Source organism: Protobothrops mucrosquamatus, unplaced genomic scaffold (assembly GCF_001527695.2).
Source record: "Protobothrops mucrosquamatus isolate PMUCROS unplaced genomic scaffold, P.Mucros_1.0 scaffold52, whole genome shotgun sequence".
Lineage (NCBI taxonomy): Eukaryota > Metazoa > Chordata > Lepidosauria > Squamata > Viperidae > Protobothrops > Protobothrops mucrosquamatus.
The window spans coordinates 870,800-892,293 of NW_015386433.1; the positions used below are offsets into that span (position 1 = coordinate 870,800).

A 21,494-nucleotide genomic window follows, 5' to 3' on the forward strand; every position below is an offset into this window, starting at 1 on the left:
ATTCCAGCAACCGTTCCTTATATGCTTTAGCCTCCAGTCCCCTAATCATCTTTGTTGCTCTTCTCTGTACTCTTTCTAGAGTCTCAACATCTTTTTTACATCGCGGTGACCAAAACTGGATGCAGTATTCCAAGTGTGGCCTTACCAAGGCATTGTAAAGTGGTATTAACACTTCACGTGATCTTGATTCTATCCCTCTATTAATGCAGCCTAGCATTGTGTTGGCCTTTTTGGCAGCTGCAGCACACTGCTGGCTCATATTTAGGTGATTGTCCATTCGGACTCCGAGGTCCCTGTCACAGTTACTACTATTGAGCAAGGTACCCCCTATACTATACCTGTGCATTTGGTTTTTCTTGCCTAAATGTAGAACTTTGCTTTTTTTCACCATTGAATTTCATTTTGTTAGATAGCGCCCAGTGTTCAAGTCTGTCCAAATCCTTCTGTATCCTAAGCCTGTCTTCTGGAGTGCTGGCTATTCCTGCCAGCTTGGTGTCGTCTGCAAATTTGAAGAGTTCCCCATCTATCCCCTCGTCCAAATCGTTGATATAGATATTGAAGAGCACTGGGCCCAGAACAGAGCCCTGGGACACCCCACTACACACTTCCCTCCATGTAGATGCAGTTCCATTGAGGACCACACGCTGAGTACGGCCAGTCAGCCAGCTACGGATCCATCTAGTGATGGTGCTTTCTACCCCACATTTTTCTATCTTGTCAAGTAGTAGGTTGTGATCTACTTTATCAAATGCCTTACTGAAGTCCAAGTAAATTATGTCCACAGCATTAACTCACCTATAAGGTGAGTTGGGTTGAGAGAGAGTGACTGGCTCAGTTATCCAGCTGGCTTTTATGTCTAAGTAGGGACTAGATCTCAGTTTCCTATTTCTAGCCTAGTGCTTTAACCACTAGACAAAAGTAGCTTTTTTATTTTATTTTATTCTATTTGGGAACTTTAACTGGGAACCTTATTTTCAGCAAGGGCTTTGTTTTCTCAAGTGAATTTTAAGATTCTAAATAATATGAATATGATATGCCAAAGAAATTCAACTGAACTTGTACAATTTATCTTATGTCATATCCACCACTGATAGGTGAGGGAAGCTTATCTCTCTGAATGCATATGTTTAATGCAACTGATTAGCCTATCAAATGAGCAGTGTAACAATGAGCCACAAACAATGTCAACAGCTCTTCTAATGAGTTTGCAAGGCCGTCACTCATGTCAATGAATATGGATACCACATTGGAAGCAACAGAAAGAAAAATTAATTTTGCAGAACTGCTTCTTGAATAATTTTTTTCAAGGTGGTATAAATCCCCTGGGTTATTTCAACTTTATATATTTTGATGATTTTTAGTACAAATAAAGAAATGTATCTATTAAAAAAAATAGAGCAGGAGATCAAATTTGAAAATTCAGATACATTCCCCATGGTTTAAAACAACTTATGTAATCAATTATTCTGTCTGGAGCACTTGCTAATGAATCTCCATGAATAACCATATGTGAGATCCAGCTGACCACAATTTCCATTCATCAAATTTAAATATATTATAGAGACTCTCAGAGAAAATTAGTGGAAACCTGTCTACAAAAACCAATTTGCTACCCAACCCAACCAATACAATAATGCTGAGAATTGCAGATTTTCAAAATATGTTATTTAGCAGAATCAATATGAATTCTCTTAAGGAGTTTTTACAATAAGGAACACAAACACATAGCAGAGCTAAATGTAATTCAACAACCTTCATATTATACAGGAATTGGACTGTGTATATCAAATGCAGCACTATATTTTGGTTTTAATTAGAGGTCAGATCCATAAAGTTGTGCCTTAACAACAACAAAAAACCTGTTGGACGAATAACTAATTTCTGCTGCATGCTTTAAATTCAAGCTCCAGCTATTATAACCATTTTCAAAGGATTATGGGTATGGAGCTCACAACATGTGGAGAAGACAGAATGCATGCTTGGCCATACAGTTTACACTGTACTGTGTAACAAGTTTGTTATTCTAGGTTTCACATTTCAACTGATGCAAGAATTTGTGTAGTTTTTTCTGAAGCATAAAACCAAAATTTGTTTCAGTTTTCTGATATAACTTCTTTGCACAAAGTATAAAACAAGCTTTCCACATGCTGAAGAGAATTAATGCACAGAGAAAAATAGTCTTGGATCTAATCCTTATTTTTCCCCCAATACGTTTGTTCTATATCTTGCATGTACCACTCAGTGATAAAAACAATACAGAAATATCAGACTACATTTTGTTACTGCCCAGAAAGCTGCAGATGTCCACAAAGTCACCAGCAGTCAAATGTGTTTTAGGTACTTTATTTTTATTTCTAATATCAGCTGCTTTATTTATTAAGGCCCTAATTGATACAGGACCTGATCAACAGTACAACAGAACTCTGAAAAGGTCTCATACTTCACCTGATAGGTTTTCAGTTTTGTTTAAGTTTAATAGAAGTTCACAGGGCAAAGACAGAAATGAATTTCCCAGTTAAGACCAGTGTTCATCCATGGATTTTTCAGAAATAGCCCCCAATACAATAAAGCTAGCCACATGCATTTTGTTTGCAATATCTGTATTAGATGACCGCTAAAAGTATGAGATATCACCCTGGGTTGTGGTGACTCATTAAACAAAGTTTTCTTATAAGAACCTCTTTGGATAGAGTTGGTATGAGCACACAACATTCATGATATTCAGCTTGAATCACCAGCCCTACTATCTTACACAGAGTTTCTTCCATCAAGTGCAGAGGTGTCAAAATGCTGGCCTGTGGGCCGGATGCGTCATGCTGAAACCACGCCCACCCTAGCTCTGGCAATGGAGAAAAAGTCATGATACGTCACGACACGTCACGACACGTCACGGGTTTGACACTCCTGATCAAATGGCTACTATTTGAAAACTTTCCACAATATCCTATTTTACAGCCTTTCCCACCTCGGTGTTTTTCGCATATGCTAGGTTTGCTAGATTTCCTCATCTTTGGTGCTGCTAACCATGGAATACCCCTGAAAAGCACAAGGTTAATGAAAACTGCTTTCCTGGATGCACCAGGAAACTGATGTTTACTTAGTGCTAATTATCCTGATCAGCTACAGCTACTTGGTTAGTTACAGAATAAACCAGCCAGGGCACATCAGCTGAAGCCCTCTTTAAGACCAAATCTACTTTGTTTGCTGAGCATTAGGATATGAAAGATAAACCCTCTCATTTAATGCCTTTGAAACTTGCTATTTTATGAACGATCATGTTTCATTCAAATGAAGCTAATTCAAATCATGTTCATTATGAGCAGCCTTAACTATTTTACCAGGAAACCAGGAACAATCCTAATGCTTATTTCTGTCTTGCATGAACAAATTATCCAGCCTAAAGAATGGAAAGAGATCCATATAATTGTATTCTGTTTTTATAGAAGTTTATATTTATTTTGGTTTGGATTTAATTCCCTCCCCCCTCTAAAAACTACTCAATTCTAGAGTCATTTTACAACACATTTTAAAAAATGGGGAGGAAATCCAATTAACATTTAGATAATTAAAACATTACATTCTGTATACAAGAATAAAAAGATACTATATCTTTAACAAGAAAAAGATAATTTCTCATTGAATTGATGGAATTTAATGATCCTTTTTAATTATCAACTTTTCACTTATTGGAAGTAATGCATCCAAGTGTTAAAGTCTGCTCACAGGTGATGATGTCTTTCAAAGCCAATGCAACTAATTTGCACCAGATCCAATTACTTATTTTTATTCTCATCTTTCAAAACAAATTACACAAAAGCTCATATTCATACTTCATTCATTGATACAAGAACAAAATCACGTCCCTTGTTTCATAGTTTTGTCCCTGTAAGCTGAAATGATTGCAATCTTGCAATGGCATTTCCATTACTATCTAAACCGCACCAATAACACATACAGCACTATACAAAGGAGAAAGGATTATACACAGAGGGTTTCCACCCAAGAGCAATCGAAAACAGTAAAATCTTCAAAACTCACAGAAGCCAGAGAAAAATAGTGAAAGTAAGAAATAAAATGTGGGCAATCATTGCTTCCCATAGCAACCTAACTAAGAACTAGCCAAAGGACACTGGATACTCCAAGAGGTCTGGGAGAAGGTTGGGATATAAAAGAAATAAATACAATGTAGAAAAAGAGGAAAAAAAACCCGTAATGTCTCAAAACAGAAGATGGTTTCAAGGAGGTAATCTCTTCTTTGTTTGCATAAATCCAGGGTATCAGAACCAGGCATAGATTCCACACTATTGCCACATCCTGTGATTACTAGTTTATTATATCTGGTGCACATGAAGACATTATGACTCAAAGGATTTTTTCTAATCATTGGGATGTTAATGTTTACCTGATCAATTGGGGAAAAAATAATAAATAAATAAACCTATCTAGACCAAGCTATCTAGAAGGTACACTGAGATTTAAAAAAAATTATCTAAAAGTCCAGCCCAATATTCCTTTTATTTTTAATTTCCCAGTGAAAATGGAGATTATAGCTTTTTAAATTATTTCTATAGTACCATTTATATATTGATAAACTGAATTTCAGCAAGACCTTTATTTTTATTTTTCAAATGAATGTTAAGATTCTGAATAATATAAAAAGGATATGCCAAAAAATTCACTTGAAATTGTATAATTAACTTACATTTACCATAAATGGTAAAGCAGGCTTTTCCCCCCTGATAAATACAATGAGAAAGCATAAATGAGAAAGCATAAATAAGCATAGGGTAATCAATAATGTTCCATGGACAACCTCTTAGACATGTGTTAGGATTCAGACGTTTCATTAAAACCTTTGAAAGTTCCAGATTGAAAGAATTCCAGAAATTCTTTAAGCACATTGTTGTAAATCCTTGATTTATAGCCCCAATGGAACCATAAGGGAAACATTTGTTAAGTGAATTTTGGCCCATTTTACAACCTTTCTTGCCACAGTTGTTAAACGAATCACTGCAGTTGTTAAACTACTAATATAGTTGAAAAGTGAAACTGGCTTCCCCATTGATTTTGCTTGTCAGAAAAACACAAAAAGGGATCACATAACCCCGGGCCACAGCAACAGTCATAATTATGAGCCAGTTGCCAAGCATCCAAATTTTGATCAAGTGACCTTGAGGCTGTTGCAACTGTCATAAGTATGAAAAACAGTCATAATGCTGTTCTAACTTTGAATATTCACTAAATGAACTTTTGTAAATTGAGGACTACCCTATATGGTTCTAATTATTCTAAATACTGTATATAATTCTAAAACGTCCTTATTTACCTGTTAGCACTATCTATCGCATTTAGATTTTAATAACCATACCTGAATTTGAGATTCGTCATCACAACACTTCATCACTTTTTCACAACACGTCATCACTTTTTGTTTCTGTTGGGAATTTGCCCAGTAAACATACCATTGTGTTCTATGTGGTTACTGAAAAAATTCCATCTAAAAGATCATAAATGATCTATTGCATTTCTATTCATTCTTCCACATAATTTATCTGCCAATATAAAAGTGGCATATCTCAAAATATATCAGTTTCAACTGTACCCATTGCTGTCTGACATTTATGACTAGGTTTTCAGATGATTTTTTGTCAGATTAATTTAAGAGATGCTATAGAAATAATCTCAGGTAGTTCTGACATTCGTGTTACAAGCAGGGGGGATGGGAGAGAGGACCTATTGAATTGCCTGTGGTATAGAAGGAAGATCAAATGTTGATTTGTCAGGTGTATAACATGGAGGTTCTTTCATTTCTGTCATGGTTCAACTGCTTTAATCAGGTCAGCAAGTCATTTCAGTCATTTTGTTGAACTTCCAGGTTGGAAACTTGGATTGTGATATCACTGCACTGATGGCATCAAGCCACACTTTTTCTGAAAGAAAGGGCTTTGTTTTGGTTTGGTTTTAATCAGTACATGGCGTCAGCAGCAAGCAACTGCTGTATCAGCCTGGCATTAAACCAGAAGAATCTACTCTTGTGAAGTGCTTTTTGTTATTGTTCAGGAACACCAACACAAAATGATACATTTGTTATTCCTGAGAGTATAAGGACATCTGGCTTATTGTTGAATTATAACCTATTCTAAAAGAGAAACCCATTCAAAAGCTGGTCCACCATTTAAAATTAGACAATCAATTTATTAGGAAGTTTGGTAAGGGCAACAAGAGTTGTAAAATGATGGCTAAGTTCTCATTGGCTGTACATTTACAATACGACACAAAATTAAAACATAACCTGTACGCTCCTGTTCAGCAAGGTGAAAGGTCAAGAAGCAAAGTTTTATGGTTTAGTTAGGTACTGTAAAACTTTTTTTTATCTTAATGTACAAGTTAAATCAATGATTTAAACTTAATATTCAATCCTGGACAAGCATCATGAGGAAAGAGATTTAAGAGTGTAACAGTATATTCATATGGCATGTGCTTTCCCACTGATTAACATGATTGCACACTTTGCTATCTTTCATTTATCTGGCTCAGTTACTTAAAAGTCAGTGGCTTTTCTATAACATAGCACTAGTTTTACTTAGCACTAATCAGCTTTAAACCATAGAAAGCCAACAGTGGCAGTTGAGCAAGTGTGGGCTTGGGAAAGGAGAGGGTAACTTTTCAATATCAAAGGCAACCCAATGCAGGAGATCTCTTTGTCCTTATCACTAAACATGGATTTCAAGGGAGCATTAATGAAGTCCTGCTCCCATATCACTCTAATACCTTGCCAGTAATGTCGCTCTGCACCCTCCAATAAGTCTGTTATCTGGTTTCAAGAGGAATGTAGCTTCTCTGTTCTGAATGATGCTACTCAGCATGGCTCATATTCTGCCACTAACTGGGAAAGCACTGGTTTTATATTATATGGACAAGAAGAAGGAAGTTGTATCATCTTCATCCTAATGAACCTTGTAAATCACTGGGAAAGGGAGAAATGTAAATGCTTTTGGTTGATCTACATATATGTATATGTGAATACGTGTGTGTTTTTTTCTACAACCAAATACCCTCATATAGCTTGTGCCTGTAATCAGAAAAACAATAGAACATGCTTATTCATTTTCAATAATTATCTAAATTATATTATTTGCCATTTCTTTCAAATAGGAAGCCAGATACAGTCTGCAGAAAGATTCCAGAAGAATCCCTTCTATTTTTTATCTACAGTACAAGGTCAATGTTTTAGAGTAGATCAGCAGGAAAGAACCTCATTGATTATCATTACATATGCCTATCAGTACATGCCAACTAACCTGTCAACATGCTTGCATAAAATGCAATCTTACAATTTTCAGCTTTAATATGGAAAGCGCACATTGAAGGACATTATATGCTGTTCTGAAGGACACCCCAAAACTGTTTTGTTCTTGTCTAATGCAAGACACGCAGAGATCTGAACATCTGTGCATACTATGTCACTGTGTCTGATCTTATTCTTATCAATGTGGTATACCTGTTCAATACCTTTCTGAATGATAATCATTTTCCCAAATCTTTGAATTAAGTATGGGGGAGTTGAAAGGGGTCATAAATTACAAAAGTATAGATGATGTAAACTTATGAAGGGGAATTTGGATATATGACTCTCAAACTTAATTTTTCAGCTTAATTTCTGCATCAAGCAGCAGTGTGGATAATTGTACTCTGGATCTCTTCTCTGTAATTACTCCCTTTTAAGGTAATGGATGTGTGAAGGAACTAGAGAATAAATAGAAAGAATTGAACAGTTCTGAAGATTCCTTCCAACTTTAATTCTGGTCTCATCCACTATCAACTGTTGATTCTTCTCACAAGTTTAGCTGACTTTAGTTTTGACATATTTAGCATGAATTTAGCATGAAGTCACCTAACAGAAAAAAATGCATCAGTCCATCCCAGCTATAGGGAACCTGTGGCTCTTCAGGTGTTGCTGAACTACAATTCTTTGCCACTGGCCAAGCTGGCTACAGTTGCTAGGAGTTATATTTTAGCATCATCTAGAGCAGAGGTGTCAAACTGCCGGCCCATGGGCCAGATGCGTCACGCAGAAGCCATGCCCACTCCATTTCCGGCAATGGCAAAACAGTCCCAATATGAGTCCCAATGGCAAAACAGTCCCAATATGAGTCCCATTGGGAGAAGGGCGGGATATAAATCAAAATAATAAATAAAATAAATAAATAAATAAATATGTCACGCAACATCACATGACATCGCGAGTTTGACATTTCTGATCTAGAGGGTCACAAATTTCCCATCCCTTCTCTACCCCTCACTCAACCTAATAGAGTCATTCAACATGTTGGATGAGAAAGAGTTCTTATCTTCAACTTCTTAAAACAATTTTATGCTATCCTGGGATCAGGCCTCTGCACATCTTTTTTTGCTTTTGAATCCAAAGCACAACACAGCCCAATAATAATGTTTTCTCAAATAGTAAACAATATTATCATTTATGCATTGGAAATCTACCCACTGGGAATTTAGTCTGTGCATGGAGTTAGAAGTCCATTAATTTAGATCTAATGAATCTATTTCAGTAAATCCAGCACCAGTAAATTGAGAACTGTGCAATCAACTTCTCATAAACATCCTAATTTAGCTGTGATTGTATGTAGTGATGCCATTGTTTTGAATGTGCACACTCCTGCCAAAAATGCAGCATTTAGCACCCACATGAACAGCAATCCTTGCTTCCAGACAAGGGTATGATCAAGAGCCCACAGCTTTAACTCAAGACACTTAAGTAGTTTCAGCTTTCCTGTGAGAACCCAATTATCTGTATTGTTGGCTTTATTCATTGTAAACGCATATAAAATACCTCTTTGGAAATATAATAAAGGCAAGGGAGGAGGAAAGTGGGATTCTGCCCCTAGTGCAGAGCATCTGAACCCAATTAACTGAATTCAAATTCACCATGGACAAGGCAAGAGAAGATATGATGATACTTAAAAGCAGGGGAAAACACTGGCAGGCTTAAACTCTGTTCTATTCTACCCTGAAGTTGGTGAACATCATCAGGTAATGTTCTTCCTTTTCCTGAAAGCCAACATTTAGTTAAGTGATTAATGTAAAATATTGGATTTTCTCATTAATGAAAGCCTAATGTATCCAGTAAAACCTGCTACTTGTCTTATGCAACTGGAAGTGCTTACTTTTATGCTTTCAATTTGGTTCAGTGCTAGGTTTCCTGTTAGAGGAGCTACTTGGGAGGTAGAGTGAGATATTCTTCCTGGAGTATCTGTCTCTTTGTGGATGATGGACAAATTGAAACCACTGAACTGTCCTTCTCTGTAGCTTATTCTACATGGCCATTTATAACATTCTTGTTCTCCCTTTACTCTCTAGACTGATAGCTATACAAATCAGTTATACGTTTCTCTCCTAATTTGTGACAATAAACTACAATGTGATAAAGTTCTGTGTAGCAGTGTGTAAAATTCAATGGAACTGATGGATAGTAAGTATTAATCTGATTTGACACAACCTATTACTGTATTTTGGCTTCAATTCTTTTATATTTAGGTTAATCATTTATAATATAGCTTGCCTTTTCAGTTTTGTAGATGGGATAGAATGCCACCTTTGTAACATTTTTATTATAGTGTATAGCTTTTAGAGTTACTTTAAATATTGTGTAAAAGATCTTATAATTTAAAATTATACTTATAGTTTCCATGCTATTATGTTACCGTTAACCTTTGTAATTATTGTCCACACAGTTTATAGATATTGATTACTTTAAAGCAGTAGGCTGTTAATTTAGCACCCAATTTTGTATTTCTCAGGCTTTTCCTTATGGTGAGCAAACATTAAAGTAAAGAAATTGACTGACTGATTGATTAGTTGGAAACTTCATAGAGTAACAAATCTGCTGTGTACATAAAACAATATCTTTCCTTTTAAAACATCACAATTATTGTAATAAAAGACATCACTTTTTGGCAACCACACTATATTGCAATCCAGTCTTGGTATGTTTACAAATAGCAAGTTTACGTTTTATAAACTAATCACTTAGATACTGTCTGGTTTCCCAGTATCAACAATTGCTTTCATTCCAAAAAATTTCCATCATTCTGAAATGCCACCATGTCTCATCTATTTTGAAACTCAAGTTGCATTAAGTTCTTTAAGCACTCTCAATTTTCCCCATATCTTTTAATTCTGTAATTCAGTTGCTTGAGCCCAACACCATTTAGCTGCTGTTTTATGGAAATATCACTGTGGTAACAGACAAATCACTCAAGAAAGATAATGAAGGGGCAACTATTTTGATGTGTCACTTCCCTGGAACATGACATCCAGATTCATGCCTGGAGGAGGAACTAAACTGCATCCATTAAAAACATTTTTAAATTCCATGAAATTATAATATTAAGTCTCTGGAGAAAACTGAAGCAGAATACTCAATAAAGCTGCCAGTTAGTAGCATTTAATTCTTAGGAAAGAAGAACTAACTTATTTGGGAAAAAGGAAAGATAATACAAACTTGTGACAGGGACATATGTACAATCTGATGAATTCTGAAAGCAACATTTCTTTTTTCATTCTAAATTTCTGAAATTATGTTCTGGCTCCACTACCAAGTTGCCAAATGGGACCTTTTTATTATTGCTTCTTTAAATTTGCTTGTTTTTTTTTATAAAACAATATCCAGCCTACAAAAAAATGCTCTTGTGTAATATTTTGGTTGATTCTAGGAAAGGTTTTATATCCTGTTAACACTTCTCCTCATTTCATTCAAATAAATCATCAATATCTTCTTCCTAAAGAGATTCATCCATTTTAAATCTTTATTATTTTTTTCCAGGTCTTTTTCACTGCAAAATGATAAATTATCTGTGACATTTTTAAGTAATAAAACGGGCTCTTCGGAAGGAAAATTAATCAAATAATGGGAACAATCTTTTTTTCCCATAAACCTCAATTAGATGGTACCGATGACAGTATTAGGTGGCTATTTTTTGAAGAAATAGACTGGAGTGGCATAGTGCATTTGGTAGCTATTATTCATCATCTCTTTCCATACTTAAACTATTTTCTCTCAGTTTTATTCAACTGTGTCCCTAGTTATCTGAGCTAAATTATAAAAAAAAAACCCACCTCTATTTGAAAAAAAATGGAGAATATACTGTCTTTGTTAAATCTCACCTTTCTGGCTTCCAAGTTTATATTTAATTCAGATATGAAACTACAGAATCAATATGTATAGATGACTGATTTTTTGTAAGCTTAGAATTTGGCCTGGATGGTATATGATACCCACAGGAATAGTAAGACTATAGGTTATGTTGAGATGGAAAAAACAGAAATGCAATGGCAAACATGGCTGTATTTTTGTCTCAGAAAATTGCCAGATTGTGTCCCTTAACGATTGTGCAACAATTTAGATAAGATCCTGAATTATACAGTTGCATACAGGAAAAGTCATTAATAGTTAAAATGTTGCAAAGTGGTATTAGGGATTTCAAAGCAGTTTTTTTGGAACTGAATCCAAAAGTGTTGCATATGATTCAGAGATCTCTTCGTGGTAAAAGTCAAAACTGCAGTCATGAACAGCACAATTGAAGCTCTACTTGGTTTTGATATGTAAATGCCATGCAAACAGACAGCACTTCATTTGCATTGCTATGGTTTCCATCTTTTTAAAGTCACATCCTTTGGACACCCCCAACATCTCTGGGTGTCCACACAATTATCAGATTTCAACAATGGGGGAGGGAGGCAAGTATGGTTCACTGTGTGGGGCCAATGGAGACAAATTAGACATGTGAAAGAAAATAGCACTATGATACAGAAGGGAGATTTTTATTCACACCCTCTCTCCTCTTCTCCTTTTATTTCTTGGTTTCTCAAATATACAAAAAAGATTTGCATGATTTGCCTTAGCTAGTGGGATTTAAGACGATGAACCAATAACACGACATAGAGCCATCTTCAGATTTCAGGGATATCAAGTAAGGGAAAGGGAATTTCCCCAGACCTGTCCTATGTCAGTCCATTCATCCATCAGTGCCTTTTTATTATTTGTGGTGGTGACAATATGAACAATAATGACACTCTTTTTTTCTCCTCTGCCTCCCTAGTGAGCAAGCTGCTGCCTTCCCATTCAGCTATGTCAAGGAAAGTGGTTTATCAGTACAGGCTGCAGCTGTCTACCACCTTTAATTAGATTATTTCCCCTAGGTGAGTGTGGCAGTAAACTGAACCAATCCCACACTGCCCTTAGGGCTGCTCTCTCTGCTTCAGGGCCTTCATTAGCTCTGTAATCCCAAAGGAAGTGCCTGACTGGCTGAGGTCTCTGCTACTCTTAGATTCCAGGGGCTCCTTAGAATGGCATGTAGCAGCATTCATCTGCCTAGCATTTTTCCTGACCAGGTATCATGGCATTTTGCCATTGGCATGTCATCCATCTGAGGGCCCTATATTGAGGCCCTGTGCCTTAAGTTGAAGAATAATCTATAAAAGAGTAGGGTAAACATGTATATGTTTTGGATGAAACTTTTCAATAGTCAAAAGAGGAGCAAGAGCAAATGAGGGTGACTAGATGGCTGATGAGAGCAAAACATATAAAAAGCAATCAGCTTGTCCATAACAAAAATCAAGATCAATTCATATTGTTATTGGGACTGGCAAAGAGACACAAAAGACTACTTAGCCTTTCAAGAACTCTAGCATTTACAAAAAGGATACAGGGGCAAAGGGCTTTTATGGATCAACATGAGAAGAGAGGGAAGACACCTTCTTCTAATCCATTTATATCTAAATGGTAATTCCTAAGGATTATGGTGCATGGTACAAGAATAAAGAAATAGACACCAGAAGTATAGATTCTCAACCATTACTATAATTGCTTATGGATTAACACATATCCAGCACTAAACTCTGAAACGGAAAGCATCTAACAAAAGTTCCTGCAATAGTAATTGTACACTTTTATGTACTTATTATATAGGTTACAACTATAATACTCATAGTAATAGCAAAAAATGGATAAAGTTTACAATTGTTAAAGGGCCATTGTCATGTATTCAACACCCACATTTCCTTCCATCATTCAGGCAAATGTATTCTTTTTCATACAAATATTTATTAGTGAATAACTGGTTTTTTATAATCTCATACTCCAGAAGGTGTGTTCTTTAAATATTGAAGCCATGTGCATCAGTTTGTATGAGTCTTTTAACAACCAATCAGTATCTACCTTCTGACAGCATGCTAAACAGGTGAGAAAGATTCCCATGAAATTTATATACACACATTCCCCAATAACTTGTCAAATTTACATTGATAAATACGTGTGTAAAACATACAGAGAGGTCCAACATGGTCTGATACTGATCTAAAGAGATAATACACACAGCATATTAAAATGGTCAGCTCAACAACAGCTGCTGTTTTCAATAAGCTCACAGCTGGGCCCTCCCCAGCTCTCCGAAAACAGTGCCTCCACCATGCCAGACACATGCCTCATCCTTTGTTCCAACTGTCTACTGCTGAAGTTAAATATCATTCGCTGATAATCAGCCCCCGCCTGTCCCCCAGCTTGTTTGCAAACCTTCCCATTTTCTTCTCCTTGTTGTTCAAGTTAAAGAACAGTGAATTTAAGTACTAGCACTGTCATTATCAGCAACCCCAAGACATTTCTCAACCAATTTTATTGCAATGCAATTTTGAAATTTAGATGTCTAGCATCTGGCTCCTCTTATTACATCCAGATTTATGAATGTAATTCAGGGGATCCCCAAAATCTTTAACCTTTCCATGATTTTTAAATGTTCTTGAGATTACCCTAGATTACTATTTCATTAGATACATATACAGGTTCACTGGGTAAATCAAGATCAGTAGTTTTCAACATCTACTGTAGAATTATGATACCAAATACTTTCTGCCTGAACATATTACTTCACCTCACAAATGATGGAGTTGGGTAGAATCTCTCTCCTAATTTTGCATTGTCTCCTGATTCTAAGGTATACTTATTCAACTATCCTTCTATGTGAGATGAACTAGATTATCAAAGCATCTAATTTAGTTGTGTTGACAAGCAGGATCCATTATGCTCAACACATGCCCCCCAATTAATTATGTAATTAAGAATCAATTAAACTCATTTAGATTTGTCAGTATCCTCAGTGAGGCTAATACCATCTTTGGTAAAGCTGATCTCCATAACTATAGTATTTCTTCCTTATCCAGTCATGTACAGTATGCTGGTATTAGACTCATTATGAGCTGAGCTCATGTTCTGAAATTTTTTATTGACCGATTAATAAATCCCAATGACAATGCTGATACCAAGTCAGCAACTGGATGTGCAATTGTAGCACCATGAATGTCTATCTTCTATATACAATTAAAACTCTTATTTGTGTAATCTTTAAGTAGGTGATATGGTGCAGACGTACAGAATACATCCAAAATCTGGGACTCATGACTCCAAAGAGAATGAAATTTGGGAAAGTTGTGGCTGCGTCAGTGCTACTGGGCTGTTACTACAATCATATGATGCTCCTTTTGAACATTCATTCTGTGACAATTTCAATGGGAAGAAAAGGAAGGAAAGAACAATTTTACTTTTCAAGTCACATGGGATGCTGAATTTAAAGGTCCTCTAGACTCTAGAGCCCTGGAACAGTGCTGAGTGTTCCAGTTCCAATAGTAGTACTACTAATAATGCTATATGCGGATCCCATTTTTTACTACTACTCTTAGCAGTTCTAAGGATAAGCATTGGTTTTCAATACAACAGTGGCCAACCGTAGAACCCAATAATGGAACAATACACATTGTGGTCTGACTATGGACATTTCTCTCAATTTATCAAGTCACTTTCTTGTTTTGTCACTTCTGCCTAGTTCGGCTTGGCACCTCATAGGCATCCTGCCATCAAAGGCTAGAAGGGGAGGAGGATGAAAGGGCAGTAAAGCTGTGTGCGTACATGATGGGAAATCGGGGAATGATGGGTGATACAGACTAGAGGAGCTGGATTTAGTTTGTACCAGGATCCCAAGGCCAGGGACACTGAGAAAATATGCGGAATACCCTCAAGCACCTTATCGTTCTCAAAACATTTTGGTGAGTCCGGTTGGCTGGAAATGAACTCGTCACAGGGAGATGGATGGTCTGTGGGTGAACCTTTTTGTATCTATTGAACCTAGTTTGACTTTACTGCAACCAACACCTTTAGTAAAAGAACCCTTTACTTTAATCAAATAGAGTCAAGAGTCTTTCTTGATCCCTTGACTTCTTGATCCCTTGATCTGCTTTCCCTTGATCCCTTCACTTCAAGGGATCAGATGGGGGCTGGCCTGACATGTTTATAGAATCAAACAAGGAAACTCTTTCATTTCCAAGCTTTATTTTGACTTGCTAAACCCCTTTAGCTACAACTCAGGCTTGAGTTGCCAATGATGCAAACATATGAAATGAGGAACATAAAACGTACAATATGGCCACATAAGCATAAGTTACTCTCCTGATTTCTTACCATTTAAAATAGCATTTTGTTAGATCAGGAATGAGTAGTAAGTGATTTGCCTGGAGGTACAAACTGCTCCCCCAAAAGCTGGATGCCCCTGGCATATTTTTTTGATGGCTTAGTGATGTCAGCAGAAAGGAGGGCATTGTTTTGAGAGTTTGGGGAGGGGATTGGATTTGTCATGGGTGGGAGTAATAGACAAAGATCTCTCTGAGTCTTTTTCACTACAAATCAGCCCAAACAATTCCAAATCATGTTTTTCCCCCCATCGGTGGGGAGATTTTACAGGTGGAAATGAAAATAATTTTAGAAAGGCCCATGAAGTCTCTACCAGTCTCTATACTGGATGAATAATTGCTGTTTGTATGTAATATCTATTTCATGTTTAGAAAAAAACCCAACTATTTTAAATCTTTCAATAGTCATCCATATAACTTGTAGCAGATCATATGAAAGATATTTTCACACATATCTATCCAAAACAAAGATTGAATATATGAATATATTAACATTAAATATTAGTGTACGGGTGGAAGGCCAAAATCAGTCAAGATATCTTGTCTTTGACCTTCACCACATAAGCATCTTTTAGATTGTATAACTTGCATTATCACCTAGAATGCTGATAATTTCCAGTCACATCCTGTAATACTTCACTTTGCTTTATTTAAAAGCATGAACATTCAATTTTCTGAGGAAGAAGGGCTGACATGTAGGAGAGGTTAGAGTAATATCTGAAGCTTGTAAGAACACTAGATTTGATTTTTTTTAAAAAAAGTGTAATCTAAATTAATATGATTGCTTCCCACAAGCTTATTTTTTTTCTGCCATATTAAAAATTACAATATCAGGGGAGGAATGTGTTCAAAGTTTTTGGTGGCCTCAAATTGTGGACTGCTGCTTAGAGTGAGATGGTGGTTCAACAAGGCAGCCTGACTTTGGGAGCCTGATACAAGAAATTACATTTGAAGTGTTCTGCTTAACCTGATGAGGTCAGATTTATACCATGTGTTCCATGCTGTGTTCTTGGCTATTTTCCTAGCATGTTGCTACAATGAACCATCCTGAAGTCATAAAACAAGGGAAGTTATTGAACATTCACATGATTGACCTAGATGTACTTTATATATAATGAGATGTGGATAAAACACTTCAAGCAGGGGAAAGTTTTGCACTTTTTTTCATTCCAACTTTGGCAAGACTTATAGGTAATCCTTGACTTAGTACCACAATCTGGGGACAGGATTGCTGTTATAAGTTGGTGTGATTATAAAGTAAGACATTGTGTGACCATGGACCTATGACAGTAGCATTCCCTATCACAGTCAATATCTGAAAATTGCAGGTCAACCCAAAGTAAGCTATTTCAAGTTTAGTAACTCCCAATCTAAGCCTCAGTAAAGGAAATGATAGCCTCCAACTCCTTCCATTCACTTATCACCCTATCTCTTCCCTTTGGCTGCCTCACACCTTGCCTTGTGGGGCAGCAAGCAGTCAAAGAAGTGTGTGGCTCTGGAGCTGCTTGCCAGGCTCCTGGGAAGCCTCAGTTATCCCAGCCCACCCAGTAGTCCCCAGTAGCATTTATTCACCTAGCTGTCTTCTTTCTCAGTTAACTACACCAACTTTTTGCCTTTTGTGCCCATTCACCAAGGCACAAAGAAGTACCTCAGAAGTGCTTTTTGAACCAGCCTGAAGCAGAAATCTTTCTGACCCACCCCGGTTTTTTTTTATATATCTGGCTTTCTGATCCTTCAGAATGCTACACCATCTTCCTAAAGCTGCACTATCTTTACACAAGTTTCCCAAAAGCAGCACAGCTTTACAAAGGCAGCACAGCATTCCAAAGGCTCAGGGAGCTTTGTATAGGAAACGTGCTAGAAAAGCTGGATCCAAGACAGCTAGACTAAAAAGTGCTTCTGCTTTGGCTGGGGTGATTGGGTGCAAAAAATGAAAGAGGGGTTCAAGGAATTGGGAGAGAAGGCAGATGGGTGAATGAATGCGTGCTGGCACTTACTGGGGCTTTGTAGGTATGCTGCCTGGTGGGCTGGGGAACTATTTGTAGGAAGCCAGAGAAGCTGGAGCACCCAGAGTAGGATGGTGACCTCAGGTCCAAAAAGTAAACAGCAAAAGTAGTGCGGCATTTCTGTTTCAGCTGCAGTAGCTGGGCACAGAAAGCCAAAAAAAAAAATGGTGTAGGAATAGGGAGAGAAGGCAACTGGGCAAACAAATGCTTGTGAGGTGGGTGGTGGCAGCTGAGGCTTCCTAAGTGTTGCAAGCAGATCTAGACTCATGCAATTCTTGGGCTGCTTGCCACCCCACAAGATAAGATACGAGGTGCCCAAAATAGCATAGATGGAAGGAAGATAGGTGGATGGGGTAAGTTAAAGTGCTCCTGTTGTCATAAGTATGGGTGTGTAGCTAAGTGCTCAAATTTTGATGACATGATTATGTAGACACCACAATAGCCATAACTTTAAGCCACAGATTTTAAGTCCTTTTTTCAGCATTATGTTATGCAACATAACTTCAAACAGTCACTGAAGAAATGGTTATAAGCTGAGGACTATCTATATAGATGTTCAATGTCCTGGTATGAATATAGGCTTTGGTGCTTCATTTTCATAAAATCCCAAGGATCAATCTTCTAACAATTGACAGAGCAGAACTATGCAGATTGAATAATCAAAACATGGAAATGCATACAAGGAAGATTTTACAAAAATCCATAAAGGGGAGCAGGGAACAGTAGGAAATCTGCAAATTTCAACAGTATAATTTACAAAAGTTGTACAGAACAGAAATAGGGATTTATAATTGAAATATTAATTACTTTCTATCCCCAAATGTTTCCTCACTCTCTAAGGAAGCAAAATGTATATTGCAATATACTTGACTTATTCCATGAGATATTGCAATGAGGATAACAATTATCACTGGAATAAACTTAACTACAGTATAATGATAACCAATATTTGTCAATTTATTGTATTTAATATCAGCCACTGAATTTTTAAACAATTAGTAAAGAAAGGCAAGGAAAACACTTATTCCACAGAACACAGTTGTGGTGCAGGCAAAGGATCAATACTCCTTTAAAATTCACAGGTGTTAGTAGTATGGCTTTGGAACTCTACAAAAGTAGATATAACTAGCTATATACACTTTATGAAGTGTTAACCTATGATGCCTGACTTTGATGGACAGTAGACATTCTCTTAGATTAATCAATAGTGCAATAAATGAAAATAATGTAAGGTCACTTTTATATCTGTACTGTGGTCATTAGACCATTGATCTTTTAAAATCCAGACCCCTCTCCCCAAAAAAAATACAATAGATTTCCACCCACCCCTTTTCAAATTTCTTACTGGGAAAGCCTGACTTCTATTGAAGCAGAATCATCTTCATTTTCTTCTTTGAACAGCTGGATAGATGTAACCATTAAAATGCAAGGCATTGTTATAACTGTATATTTCACTCTGTTTCTTTGTCCCTCAAATAGCAAGATACACAGGCACACACATACTGTACACATTTCAGCAAACCTTTGCATCATTTCAAATAGCATAGCTCTATTGCGAATAAGTCCTTCAAAATGCATTGTTTTTTTTTCTTTTCAGTAAGCAGGCAAAGGATTAAAATTGCAATATATGGCTATTTTTGCTGCTGTTGCTAAATTTCAAGAACAGATCTTCTGAAAGAGTACCACTATGTTTCAGTTTGTTTGTGGATTTTTTTTTTAATTTTTTTTTTTTTTTTGCACTCTAGGAGACACTAGCTGATTATTATTTTTTTGCAAGTCTGCTGATCTTTTTGAATGTTAAGGTCTGCACTCAGCTGGTGTGTCTTGAGACACAAAGTAGTTTATATGATTTTAAGAAATACATTATCATTTGCTGCCATTTAAAAGGTTACACATTCATGCAGGAGATTCATATGTAAAATAAACACTGATTTTTTATTAAAAAGTTGAGAAACAGAAAAGAAATCAGACGCACTATTAATCCAGAAAAATCATCTGCCTGGTTTGATATTAAATCCACTTAGCTTATTTTTGCCATGAACATTTTTCAGTTATGAAATGTGGGCAGCTCTAGGGATTATTTTTTTTCAATCCATCATGAGTTTCTGCACATGCTATACCCCATCCCACCCACCTAACTTTAAAGAATCCACAACTCCTAAAATACAAAGACTTCAAATCACATCTCACATGCATGCAATTTTCCTGGCTCCTCTTAAGATGCCCACAATTGTAGGCTATGATCCCATTTTCTCCTTGCTTCTCAAACATCCCACGGTCCCTCTCTTTCTATAAGATTATGGAAACAACAGATCCTTAAGCAGCCCGTTATCCTGCCAGGAGACATGCATAAGCCGGTACCCTCAGGAATAAGCCAAAGGACAGCACACGCACACACTTCCCTGATTTACTTACCTGTCTTCCACAAATACACTGAAGTTTCCAATTCACTTTGTGCCGTAGCGACCCAGATCGCAAACCAGAGGAGTGCAAGGATCTCCAGGCACTTGCTTGGGTGAGCTGAGACCACCACACCACCAAGGAAAGCCACATACTGCTCTGCCATCTCCATGGTGCCTTCCAGGAGCCTGCTCACTCTTCAAACCAGCAGCACAATGGAGAACCTGAAGGGTTTCTCCCACCCACCCCTTCTCCGGTCACAGGATTTCTTCACAGGGCAGGGAGACTGGAAATGGCTTTCCAGCTATTGTGCATTTCAGTTGGAAAGGAAGAAAACTGTTTAAGACTTGGGAACAATAGAGCTCTTGCTTGCTTGCTGCTGCTGCTGCTGCTGCTGCTGCCGCCACCACCGCTGGAGCTGCAGCTGCTGGTCCTGTGGTTTTACTTCACTCTCCCCCATTCAGTGGCTACTAGCAGTTTCCATCAGCTGAGAGCAAGGGAGAGACAGCTGTCCACAGGGGGCTTCAGCTGACTGGGCAGGTTCTCTTGGTCTTTGAGGCCACAGCAGTCATTTACACCAGCTGGAGAGAGAAAGGGGATGTGGAGGGAAGGGGAGGGAAGGGGAGGAGAAAGGAGGGGGAGAACAAACACCAATAATCAAATGCTGCAATCACAAGGATCCAACCCTCTCTAGTGAAACCCTCAGAAGAACAATCCATCACCAGTATGTATTATTGAGCAAGTGTGAACAACTGATAAACCCCAGTGATTTCCCTCCTTTTTTAAAGCAAGTTGCCAGCAGGTTAACTCACACTTAGTTCTATCCATACGAGCATAGTAAAAATGTATCACCAAAGAAAAATATCATTTAAAAAAAGCCTGTGAAAACTGCTTGTGGATCATTTTAATCTCTGATGCACAGTAAAGATTAATAGACCTACTTGGCCATGCAGCTCCTTTGATGTCTATTTTTGTGCAAACAAATAAATACAGCCAATACCTGAAAAAAAACAAAAAACCTTGTGCCCAATATTTTACAGTTATTTTATACCTTCCCTTCTCATGTTGAATGCAGAGAATGGCTGAAATAATCTTGCTGAGGGGGAAGGGGAGGGGGGACAGTGGGAGGGGGGATTACAGGCATTTTAAGTCATCTTGTAAGAGTGTATCTTTGACAGGCAGCAGATCTAACATCATTACTTGTCAAAAGTGCTTTCCTGACAATGTGTGGGAGCGCGTGTTAGATTCTCATCTCTACTGCCAGCCTGAATAATTTATTTGTTCACAAAATATAAACCGCTAGTCAAGTCACACTGATTTTGAGGTGCAATCCCCAAGGAAAGGCTGTTTGCAAAGCATAAAATTAAGGGGCACTGAAGATGTTCCTGGTCTCAGTAGAGAATACTGGGCTGACAAAGAACGCAGGACAGGGCAAAAAGACAGCAACGGTTGGACTTTATGTTAAGCAGAAGGCATTATTTCAAATTCACCCCAATGAACTGGAACAAAAGGCAGGGCTGCCTGGTGTTCTACAGAATCAGAAATAAAAAGACACAG

The 21,494-nt window shown here is 37.3% G+C and overlaps 1 protein-coding gene across 1 annotated transcript in view; it reads right to left on the reverse strand.

Annotated features, from left to right (window-relative positions):
• THSD7A (thrombospondin type 1 domain containing 7A) overlaps positions 1-20,181 on the reverse strand; it is a 208,973-nt gene extending 188,792 nt beyond the window's left edge. The window contains exon 1 of the mRNA XM_015811827.1: positions 19,953-20,181. Within this exon, the coding sequence (XP_015667313.1) occupies positions 19,953-20,109 (157 nt within the window). The 5' untranslated portion in view covers positions 20,110-20,181. The remainder of the gene's footprint in view (positions 1-19,952) is intronic.
• Between the last annotated feature and the right edge of the window lie 1,313 nt (positions 20,182-21,494).